An 11,827-nucleotide genomic window follows, 5' to 3' on the forward strand; every position below is an offset into this window, starting at 1 on the left:
AGAGGTCTCGCGCCCCGACCTCACTCACATTAGCTGCCATCTGGCCTGTCTGATTGGCCAATTGCAGCACTGCAAGAACATATCATCTGTAGTAGAATGAAAGTCAAATGCAACATTGAATCAAAAGGCACACACAACACATGAGACACAACACATCCGCTTAAGCTTCACAATTGCCCCAGTTGCACACATTTACATGTTACAAGTCCAAAAAACTAGCTAAGATAAATACATAGCCATGGCTTCATGCTATGCCATGACACGTAACTTAACATGTTAATTATAGCTGACTCCAGTATGACTACGAAGTTATGGAAAATTTACATATGGGCATGCTCCTGATTTACCCTGGTGGTAAAAACAAGGTTGACCAGATAACTTCCATTCGCATAATGTAAGGACCACAGCTAAACTCGTCCTCATCTGCACCTTTAATCACTGGAGTGAACTTCCTCACACAACTGGACATGTTACCACTGTGATCAGCACCATGGGCACCGATATTGAGTATCAGCATCTCATCTACTGAAACTGCCACCACATGTCGCAATAGTGGGATAATTCCGCCATCATCAACTGCCATACCACCACCAACATCACTGTCGTACATCACAAAATTGTTTGGAACTTCTGTGGTGCAAGCAGTTATTTTGCCATGAAAAACTTCAGGCCCTGACAGAACTTTGATCTTAATTGTGGCCTCCAGTGCATTTTTAACATATGAAAATACCAGTTGCACATCACTAAGCCAGCTAGGAACAGTCCTGCTACAAACCTTAGAGTTAATTCTGCCAAGTAATACATCAATCAATGCTTTGCTGAATTGTTTGTCATTGCCCTCTCCATCTTCTCTGAGCATCAGATTTATCTCAAAGAAAGCTGCACCACGAAAAACAACTCCTCTAGTTGGGCCAGTCAGAATCAGATCTTCATTCTACGAAGTTCACAAAAGCAATATGTTCATTAGAGCACTACGGTGGAAATTTGGTGTACATTATTCATTGCTCAAATAAGAGAGATCTCATGTATCGTAAATATGCAACATAGTTTCAGCGAACTTCGCAGGACCCTAATGAACTGACATGAGGAATAATATGGGAACTTATAGGGGATCATAGATGAAACACCTGCTGAACTAGGGAAAAACTATTAAAGAAGATAATTGTCATTGAATTAAAGAGTGCACTGATTATACTGGAGGCAAACGGCATAGTGTCAACACCTCAGAACACAAAGAAGATCACGCTACACCCTTTTAGCAATAGAGAAAATGTTAAGTCCTCCGAGAACTGGCCTTTTACTAGTCATTAATACAAACTCAAATGCGTATCACTTTTGTGTGACTCTGCTGCAGTATACTGTTGCCTACTTGTTATGTGAAAACTAATGGTTAATTTATAGCTGAAAATTATAGCGATATACTATGTTTAGATGATCCATGGTGGACAGGTTCATTTAGGTCACCAAAACATCCATCTGAGGTGAAAACTGGTACACTGAGCGATGAATCACCGGTACTAGCTAGTAGATCACTATCTAATCTAGTAGCAACTGTGTAGTTTTTCTCATTGTTATGAGATTGTTGGTGCCGGCCCACAAGACTCATTGGGTCACCAAGACCACATAATCAAAGTTAGATGGGTCATCCTTAGCCTTAGTAAATGGCCTCGTGGGTCACAGAATTACGGACCTGGCCCAGATAAGCCATGGAGACAATTACCATACTTAAAAGAACAGTAAAACAAGCACGCTACACCATTTTAGTGATACAAGTATAACTCAGCTCTTCAGGTCCGGTATGTCTAGCACTCTAGCTTGTGTTGGGACACAAATAAACAACAAAACATCAAAGACGAAGCAAGGTCCAGACCTGTGATTATTATGTTAGAAGAGCTGACCACTTATCACTAGCAGATATTTTTATGCTGTGTGAAATTTAAAAGTGATTTTCTCAACAATCTTTTGGCCACTGTGAGAACTTACAAAGCGTCACCGAGGTTTCCCGTAAATGTACAGTTACAAAGAAACTTCAGCCACTTTACAAACCTTCGGTTGTCAATAGTATTAAATATTTAAGTTTGCCCCTAGGGATACGGGATAAGTCATGCAAACAGCAACAATGAAAATAAATTTAAAATATCTACATGATAGAATGCTAGAATGCTTTTAGTAGCAGGGATACAGATTTCACGTCAGTTAAAGAAACAGAAGATGTGACATTAAGCCAGTCTATTGAATACCTTTGACGTGACTTGCTGGCAATTATTTCTGTCACGTCGGAAGATGTTGATGCATTTATAATCAAGATTATCTCTGACTATCACGGTCCCATAGACATTGATAGGGTAGGAAACATCTGAGGAGATTATCTTCAGACAAAGCACATTTAAAGAGCCAACCAATCTGTGGTCATCACCGATAGTTGAGTTCACATAACGCATAGGACCATATTGTGCTGAGACAAAAGAAAGTCAAGTTAGTTCCCAAAGAGGAATGAATATTTAGGTAACAGAAGTTGAGATTGATAATGGCTCAAGCAATAACAAGTTCACACAGCATCCAAGTATTGATCCTCTAGGAACATCAGGATTAGTGTATACATCTACACTAGTAGAAAACATGCCTTTCGTCCCGGGCGTGCCTATGGTGCGGTAACCATTAGTCCCGGTTTTGCGGGCCTTAGTCCCGGGCTAGGATATAAGCCAGGACTAATGCCCATGTGCCTGCTGGCACCCCCTTTAGGCCCGGCTAGTGACACGAGCCGGGACTAAATTCAAACTGTTCGGTTCCGGCGCGGAAATCGACCGTCGTGGGGAGTTGCATCGACACATGGAATTTGATCCGATCGGAAGTTGCATCCGGTCGGTCACGGGAATTGATCACCCGGTGGCTGGCTTGTTCACCTTCCTCAACTATATATGCATCTTCACATCTCCTCCATTAGCCACATATTCACATCCTCCATTAGCCATCTCTCCCACCTCGACCCTCTCTCATTTTTCAATGGATCAGCTCGCGTGCACCCTCTTTCTACCTCGATCTCGGGTGTACTACCTCACCGCCGAGGAGATGCACTTCAAGATCACGGTCCATGTACATGCATCAAGGGTGGAGAGGTGGATCCGCGCCGTCAAGAGGGATTTCCTCGACGCTGCACCGATCTAGTGCGTGGGCTTGGACTGCGAGTTCACCGACCCTCGCGAGGGTAGACCTAACCAGCGCGCCGCCGTCCTTCAACTCTCGGTAGCGACCGAGAATTTGGTTTTCCAAATTTGTTGGGCTGATGAAGTGCCCCAACTTGTCAAGGATTTTTTGCAAGACAAGACAATCAGATTCTATGGCGAAGCTATCCACAAAGATGTCAAAATATTGCGTTCCTACGGAATTGATATTGCATCTGCGTTCGACCTCCAAAAGATAATCCCGAACCCCACCAAAAATCTCATCCCGAGTCTGTATGATCTAGCAAATTCTACTATTGGGACAAACTTGAGAAGAAGAGGGACAAAAAGAATTAAAAAAGGACGATGAGGAAGAAGATGAAGTGAGTTTTGGATGGGGCAACTCAGTTCATCTTCTTCCTCGTCATCTTATTCTCAAGTTTTATCCCAATAGTACAATTTGCCAGATCATTCAGACTCGGAATGAGATTTTTGGTGGGGTTTGGGATAAACTTTTGGAGGTCGAATGCATGTGGAATATCAATTATGTAGGAACGCAACATTTCCACATCTTTGTGGATAGCCGCGCCGCAGAATCTGATGGTCTTGTCCTGCAAAAAATCCTTGAGAAGTTGTGGCACTTCATCATCCCAGCAAATTTGGAAAACACCAAATTCTCGGTCGCCACCGAGAGTTGATGGACGGCGGCGCGCTGGTTAGCACTATCCTCGCGAGGGTCGGTGAACTCGCAGTCCAAGCCCACGCACTTGATCAGTGCGGCGTCAAGGAAATCCCTCTTGACAGCGTGAATCCACCTCTCCACCCTTGATGCACGGAGAGTGACCATGACCTTGAAGTGCATCTCGTCGGCGGTGAGGTAGTACACCCGAGATCAAGGTAGAGAGAGGGTGCGCGCGAGCTGCTCCATTAGAAAATGAGAGAGGGTCAGGACGGGAGAGAGCTCTTTGGGAGAGATGGCTAGTGGAGAATGTGAAGATGTGGCTAATGGAGGAGATGTGAAGATGCATATACAGGACAGGAGGTGAATAGGCCAGCCAGCAGGTGATCAATTCCCGTGGCCGGCCACGGCGGCGATGCAACTTCCAATCGGATAAAATTCCGTCTGCCGATGCAACTTCTGACGATGGCAACGACGGTCGATTTCCGCACCGGAACCGAACAGTTTGAATTTAGTCTCGACTCGTGTCACCAGCCGGGACTAAAGGGGTGCCAGCGGACGCAGGCGCATTAGTCCCGGCTTGTATCCCAACCCGGGACTAGAGGCCCATAAAAACCGGGACTTATGGTAACCGCACCATGGGGTGGTTTCGGGGCGATGTGTCTGGGCCATTAGTCCCGGCCCAAGGTCTAGACGAAAGGCCTATTTTCTACTAGTGGAATGCCAGCCTAAAAGAAGCATTGTACTAGTAGGTTCAAATGGGCAAATTATTGGAGACGGTTAAGCCAGCAAATTAAAAATAAAGACACCTGAGGTTCTCTTTGGATTCATCATGGGATCTAGTAACTTTGGAGATAACCAAATAGGGTTGCAACTTTCCAACTAATGCAGGAGCATTCTTTCATGGAGCATTTCTAACTGTGAATTTAGCTCACTTTGCGATTTTCTCCATGCATAGGTTTCACCATATATACTTAAAATATCTGTGTGCAAGTTGTTCACTAGGTTAACAAGCATTGTAGCCTCTGTGGTTCTATGTGCAAACAACTGTGTATCCTAGGAGACAAAATATTTTAGCACCCTTAGTATTGAACCATATATGCACGTCCACTTAATGAAATTCGCCAGTTCCAGCAGGAAGGGAAGAACTACTATCACTCTGTTCTATAATATAAGCCGTTGTAGTACAACATAGCACATACACATTTGATTCTGAATCTATACAAGGTTTTCACACCTAAAAGAATTACTAGATGTCCATCCCTTCAGTCTTCATATATCGGTTCTGTTGGTTTAATTAAGTTGCTTAGCCACACTAGTACGTGCATGGCAGTATCCTAGTAGTATGAACACTAGTAGTAGTATGAACAAAGGAGCAGCAATCAGAACATGCAAGAGAAGGAGATAAACGTGCAGCAGCTTTGAGGGTTAAGTGTAGTCAAATATTCACACCTAGAAGAGTAGTAGAAAAGCTGCTCACTGAGTAGTATAAATAAGACACTTTGTATCAGTTTCAAGCACACCAAGTAGTAGAGAAGAAGAGCAAGAAAAGCAGACGTCTTTGAGCTGCACCAAAACTACTTGTGTCACTCCATTCCATTCAAGTTCGTGTGTGTGTGTCCAAGTGATCATCGTGTGAGTAGCATAGCTCTTAGAAGTAGAAGCTAACAATTGGTATCAGAGCCAAGTTGTGTAGTTATGCCGAAGGGCGGAGGTGTAGGCGGTTCAAGGACGTCGGAGGAAATGGAAGCTGCGATCGAGGAGAGGATCATGGCTCGTGTGCTGGCAGCGAAGAACGGCGGACGGGAGCTAGCAGCTCCGCGTTCTGCGCGTGACGCGGGCATGTCCTCGACGGCCATTCCGCTCCTAACACGCTCCAACTACCATGAATGGTCGCTGCTCATGCGCGTCATTCTCGAAGGCTGTGGCTGGTGGAAGGCGGTGGAGACGGGTGACGCAGAGTTCACCGACGACAGGCTGGCACTCGAAGCAATCCTTCGTGCCGTGCCGCCGGAGATGCTCGCCACCCTTGCCGTCAAGAAGACAACCAAGGAGGTTTGGGACACACTCAAGACTCTACGACTCGGCGCTGAGCGAGTGCGCGAGTCGAGGGCGCAAACGCTGCGCCTCAACTACGAGGAGATCAAGTTTCGTCCAGGGGAGTCAATCGACGACTTCGCCATGCGACTCCAAGCTCTCGCCAACGAGTTGGAGGTCCTTGGCGACCCGCTTGACGAGAAGAAGGTCGTCCTCAAGCTGCTGCGTATCGCTCCTAAGCGGTACAAGCAATTGTGTTGGTCGATTGAGAGCTTGGTGGACTTAAATAATTTGTCCATTGAGGAGCTCGTCGGCCGGCTCAAGGTCGTCGATGAAAGAGACGACGACGAGCACGACTCCAGTAGCAAGCTCCTGCTCACGGAGGACCAGTGGCGCGCTCGAATGCATCGCGAGCGCGACAGTCCGTCTGGTAGCAGTGGTAGCAGCTATGTGCCGGTCCTCTGTCGCGACCAGGACGGCGCACGTAATCGGGCTGGAGAGGGCGGCCAACGAGGCCGCGCCGCAAACGGCGCCCCGCAAGACAACAAGTGTCGGTACTGCGGTATACCGGGCCACTGGGTCGTGAGTGCCGTAAGAAGCAGCGAGATGAGGCACACTTGGTGCAGGCCGGCGACGACAACGAACCGGCGATGCTAATGGCACAAGTGACTGCCATCCCGATGGAGCCCGAGCGTACTGGTTGCCATGTCTTCCTCAACGAAGAACGCACAAAGGTACGGCTTGGCGACGAGGCGGAACCCGTCGATGCGCCGTGGTATCTAGATACCGGTGCATCGAACCACATGACGGGCGACCGCACAGCCTTCGCCGACCTTGACGAGAAGGTCACTGGCTCGGTGAAGTTCGGCGACAACTCCGTGGTGAACATATGCGGGCGCGGTACCGTAATGTTCACTAGTCGCGGTGGTGAGCACCGCGCGCTAACGGAGGCCTACTACATCCCACGCCTGAAGACAAGCATCATCAGTCTCGGCCAACTCGACGAGAATGGCTGCGAGACGATGATACGCGATGGCACCATGTACGTCCGTGATAGGAACCGGCGTCTCCTTGCCAAAGTGGAGCGCTCACGGAACCGCTTATACAAGGTTCCTCTGCAAATCGCGCAGCCGGTTTGCCTCTCGGCTCGCCGGGGCAGTGATGCATGGCGCTGGCACGAGCGCCTTGGCCATCAACATTTTGGTGCTCTGGAGAAGATGGCGCGCATGGGCATGGTGCGTGGTCTCCCAGAGATCGACCATGTCGAGAAGCTTTGCGATGCTTGCTTGACGGGAAAGCAACGTCACGCCCCGTTTCCTCAAACAGCCAAGTTCCGCGCGACGGAGAAGCTCGAGTTGGTGCACGGTGACCTCTGCGGTCCCATCTCAGCACCGACACCAGGCGGGAAGAGATACTTCCTGCTGCTCGTGGATGACCACAGCCGCTACATGTGGCTGACGTTGCTCGCCTCGAAGGACGAGGCAGAGGCGGCAATCAAGCGCTTCAAGGCAAGTGTTGAGGTGCAGAGCAGGTGCAAACTGCGCACGCTCAGGACGGATCGCGGCGGCGAATTTACGTCCAAGGATTTCGATGCATACTGCGCCGAGCACGGCGTCCAGCGGCACTTGTCCGCTCCCTATTCTCCTCAGCAAAATGGAGTGGTGGAGCGGCGCAATCAAACCGTTGTTGCCATGGCTCGCAGCATGCTCAAGGCGCGAGGAGTGCCGAACAAATTCTGGGGAGAGGCAGTGACCACGGCGGTCTACATCCTCAACCGCTCCTACACGCGCAGCATCGACAACAAAACTCCGTATGAGGTATGGCATGGAAAAATACCAAACGTGTCCTACTTACGGGTGTTTGGATGTGTTGCACATGTCAAGACGGCGCGCCCCCAACTCAAGAAGCTTGATGACCGAAGCACACCCATGGTACTCATGGGCTATGATGTTGGATCAAAGGCATACAAGTTGTTTGACCCAGTGTCGCAACGCGCACATGTCTCCCGAGACATCGTGTTTAACGAGGATGCAAGCTGGGAGTGGGCTGAGCACGCCGACGTTCACCCCGCTCACACGTTCACCATCGACTTCCCCATTTCGGGAATCGACACTAGCGTGAACGACAATGTGGCCACAGATGACGGGGGAGTGGCACAATCTCCGCCACTCTCTACACATCAACCGGAGGAACCAGCAACACCTGCGACTATACAGCACGCTGGTCACGACGCTCCAGTCGAGTTCGTGTCACCTCCACCTGGAGTGACACCAACCTCGGCGGATGGCGACGGACGCCTACGCAGGTTCCGCACCATCGACAACATTGTCGCCGAGTCCGTTGAGGAGCTCCTTCTGGTGGTGGGTGAAGAACCCTGCCACGTTCGCTGAAGCTGAACCACACCCAGCATGGCGTGCTGCCATGTTGGATGAGATGACCGCCATCGAGGAGAATGGCACCTGGGAACTCACAAGTTTGCCAGCGGGTCATCGCCCCATCGGGCTCAAGTGGGTCTTCAAACTGAAGAACAGTGCTGGTGACATCATCAAGCACAAGGCTCGCCTTGTTGCAAAGGGATATGTCCAGCGCGCCGGCATCGACTTCGACGAAGTATTCACCCCGGTCGCTCGACTCGACTCTGTGCGCGTGCTCATCGCACTTGCAGCACAACAGAGTTGGGAAGTGCACCACATGGATGTCAAATCGGCATTCCTCAATGGAGACCTTCTGGAGGAGGTATACGTGGCTCAACCACCTGGTTTTGTCCGCGAAGGAGAAGAAAGCAAGGTGTTGCGGCTGCGCAAGGCACTCTATGGATTGCGCCAAGCACCGAGGGCCTGGAATGCTAAGCTCGACAGCACACTATTGTCGCTTGGGTTTCAGAGGAGCCCGTCGGAGCACGCAGTCTATGCGCGCGGCACCGGCGACATGCGACTACTTCTCGGCGTCTATGTCGACGACTTGGTCGTGACCGGTGCGAGCACACAAGAGATCTCCAAGTTCAAGAAGGAGATGAAGGAGAAGTTCAAGATGAGCGACTTAGGCCTCTTGAGCTACTACCTCGGCATCGAGGTGAAGCAGACCGTTGGCGAGATAACACTCGGCCAGGCGGCATACGCCGCCAAGCTGCTCGACAAGGCTGGCATGGGCGACTGCAACCCAGTGCACGTCCCAATGGAGCCCAAGCTCAAGATGAGCAAGGAGAGCTCTAATCCACCGGTGGACGCAACATTCTACCGCAGCATTGTCGGGAGCCTGAGGTACCTTGTGCACACTCGTCCTGACATTGCATTCGCTGTCGGCTACGTCAGCCGGTTCATGGAGAAGCCCACGACAGAGCATATGGCTGCTGTCAAGCATGTGTTGCGGTACATTGCTGGTACGCGCAACTATGGCTGCCGCTACGTAAAGAATGAGGACGGCGGCAAGCTAATCGGCTACAGCGACGCCGACATGGCAGGCGACATCGACGACCGAAAGAGCACCTCATGTATGCTATTCATGATTGGTCGTAACCCTGTGACTTGGCAGTCACAGAAGCAGAAGGTGGTCGCACTTTCATCGTGGGAGGCGGAGTACATTGTTGCGACAACTGCGGCATGCCAAGGAGTTTGGCTTGGCCAACTTCTTGGCGACCTCCTCGACAAGAAGGATGACACTGCGACAATATTTGTGGACAACAAGTCTGCAATTCAGCTGTGCAAAAATCATGTCTTCCATGACCGGAGTAAGCACATCGAGACACGCTTCCATTTCATCAGGGAGTGTGTCGACGATGGAAAGATCGATGTTGAGTACATCGGCACTCATGACCAGCTCGCGGACATTCTGACTAAGGCACTTGGTCGCATTCAGTTCCAGAGTCTGCGGGAGAGAATTGGCATCGTGAACTTACAGAGCAACTAAATTAGGGGGAGAATTGTTGGTTTAATTAAGTTGCTTAGCCACACTAGTACGTGCATGGCAGTATCCTAGTAGTATGAACACTAGTAGTAGTATGAACAAAGGAGCAGCAATCAGAACATGCAAGAGAAGGAGATAAACGTGCAGCAGCTTTGAGGGTTAAGTGTAGTCAAATATTCACACCTAGAAGAGTAGTAGAAAAGCTGCTCACTGAGTAGTATAAATAAGACACTTTGTATCAGTTTCAAGCACACCAAGTAGTAGAGAAGAAGAGCAAGAAAAGCAGACGTCTTTGAGCTGCACCAAAACTACTTGTGTCACTCCATTCCATGCAAGTTCGTGTGTGTGTGTCCAAGTGATCATCGTGTGAGTAGCATAGCTCTTAGAAGTAGAAGCTAACAGGTTCATCTTTGTATGCCCAAACACTGAAAAGCACTCCTACTTCCCCGCCTGAATGTTAAGTAGGTTTCATTAAGTAAGTTCCATAGAAGATGACTTCAATGTCCGTCACTTTCTTTTCCTTCTTGCGTTTTACTTCTCTAACACATTCACTTTAAAGTGTTGTATCTAACTTCACTTAAGGCGCTCTAATGTGTTATTGCATTTTGTCTGAAGAATGGTTTAGAACTCAACAATCTAATCCTAATCAAGCAGATGCCACATTTGGCCAAATATCACTAGTACGGTCTAAGCACATACCACATTAATCGCAAACCGATAACTTTGAAACGTCCATATCACCACACTTGAACTAAGCGTTTGCATTATGATAATAAACATATTGCTAGTCATATGGTTCGTATAAGCACATGGTTTTTGAGTCGCCGTATAGTCGCTGTATAGTCGCCGTATAGTCGCCGAGTCGGCGCGGCGTGCCTGGGTCGCGCAGGCGACTTGACTCACGGGGCGAGTCGCACGACTTGCTGGCTCGCTGGCAACTAAACAGCGACTATACAGCGGCGGCTGTTAGTCGCCGGTCGCTTCTGCCTAGGGATTTAAGAGAAAGAGAAGTACAGGGAGAGAAAGGAGCAGAGCTACGGAGGAGAGGCTTGAGGTGCCGCTGCTCTTCGCCGGCGGCGCAGAGGAACGAGAGGGGAGAGGCTCGACCACTCGAGCGAGGCTAGGTGCGGGAGTGCTTCTGGCTGGCGGCTGAGGCTGGGTGCGGGAGGATTGCTGATGGGATTAGGTTTTAGTGAGGGGTGAGGCTGGGAGAGGGCTAGCTGGGCCGTGTTGGGCCTGGCCGGTATGGCTGACAGGCCAACTTTGTTCACATGCATCAATTGGCTGTCTGCTGTTACAAGTTTGATGTTACAAAGATGGAAAAAACTGCTAGGCGACTTGGGGCGACTATACAAGCCCTAGTCGCTGAGTCAAGTCACCAAGTCACGAGTCTCAGCCTCGGCGACTCAAAAATCATGTATAAGCATAACGTGTTGGAGAACGAACGGCCACATACTCTCTTCGTCGAGGTCAAAGATGATGAGGTCAAGGAACCAGACGCGGGTGAAGCAAGTGTCTCCAGTATTGGGGTCGTGCACGATGAGTTGGCGTTCCAGAGCCAGTCTCGCCTCCGCCTTGGCCTCCTCTTCTGGCGTGGCGAACTCCCACGGCATCCTCTCCCGAGGCTTCTTCCTCTTGCTCTGCTGGCGGCGCAGCTGCTTCGACGCCGCAGCCTCCTCCTCACCCTCCTCGATGTAGGGAGGAAGAACGTCAGCATCGTCGTCTGCCATCATCGGAGCACAGAGGTGCCGTGCGCGACCTCCAAACCCTAACCAACCTGGGATACACTCGCAAATGAAATGATTTAGCCGACCGGAGAAATCAAGGGAGTGAGCGAATCGGGTAGGACAACGCACAGATCTGACCTAGTCAAACTCGCCGCCGCCAAAGCCGCCGGCGGCGGCAAGGCTTGGAATTAATTTTCTTCTAACCTTTCACGGTTTGGGTTTTGGCTGCCTTGTGATCCCCTATTCCCCCTTTCACACGAAGGTGCGGAGGCAGAAAAAAGCGCTTCGTGGAAGCGAGTCGGTAGGCTACTGGTAAAGCA

General features: G+C 49.9%; 1 protein-coding gene across 1 annotated transcript; it reads right to left on the reverse strand.

Annotated features, from left to right (window-relative positions):
• Positions 1-141: 141 nt before the first annotated feature.
• LOC127341406 (uncharacterized) lies at positions 142-11,510 on the reverse strand. The gene is made up of 3 exons (XM_051367237.2): positions 11,237-11,510; positions 2,241-2,455; positions 142-934 (listed from the first exon to the last, which is right to left on the reverse strand). The coding sequence occupies exons 1-3, from the start codon at positions 11,508-11,510 to the stop codon at positions 344-346; spliced, it is 1,080 nt and encodes a 359-aa protein (XP_051223197.2). The 3' UTR covers positions 142-343.
• Positions 11,511-11,827: the final 317 nt, after the last annotated feature.

This window comes from Lolium perenne, chromosome 3 (genome assembly GCF_019359855.2).
Source record: "Lolium perenne isolate Kyuss_39 chromosome 3, Kyuss_2.0, whole genome shotgun sequence".
Taxonomy (NCBI): domain Eukaryota; kingdom Viridiplantae; phylum Streptophyta; class Magnoliopsida; order Poales; family Poaceae; genus Lolium; species Lolium perenne.

Bases quoted from the DNA above. Each gene is read 5' to 3' on its own strand.
- LOC127341406 (XM_051367237.2), bottom strand. From the start codon at position 11,510: ATGGCAGACGACGATGCTGACGTTCTTCCTCCCTACATCGAGGAGGGT. The intron at 2,456-11,236 runs GTATGTGGCCGT...CTTTTGTCTCAG, and splicing joins CTTTGACCTCGACGAAGAGA to CACAATATGGTCCTATGCGT. The intron at 935-2,240 runs GTATTCAATAGA...TGAACTTCGTAG, and splicing joins GCCAGCAAGTCACGTCAAAG to AATGAAGATCTGATTCTGAC.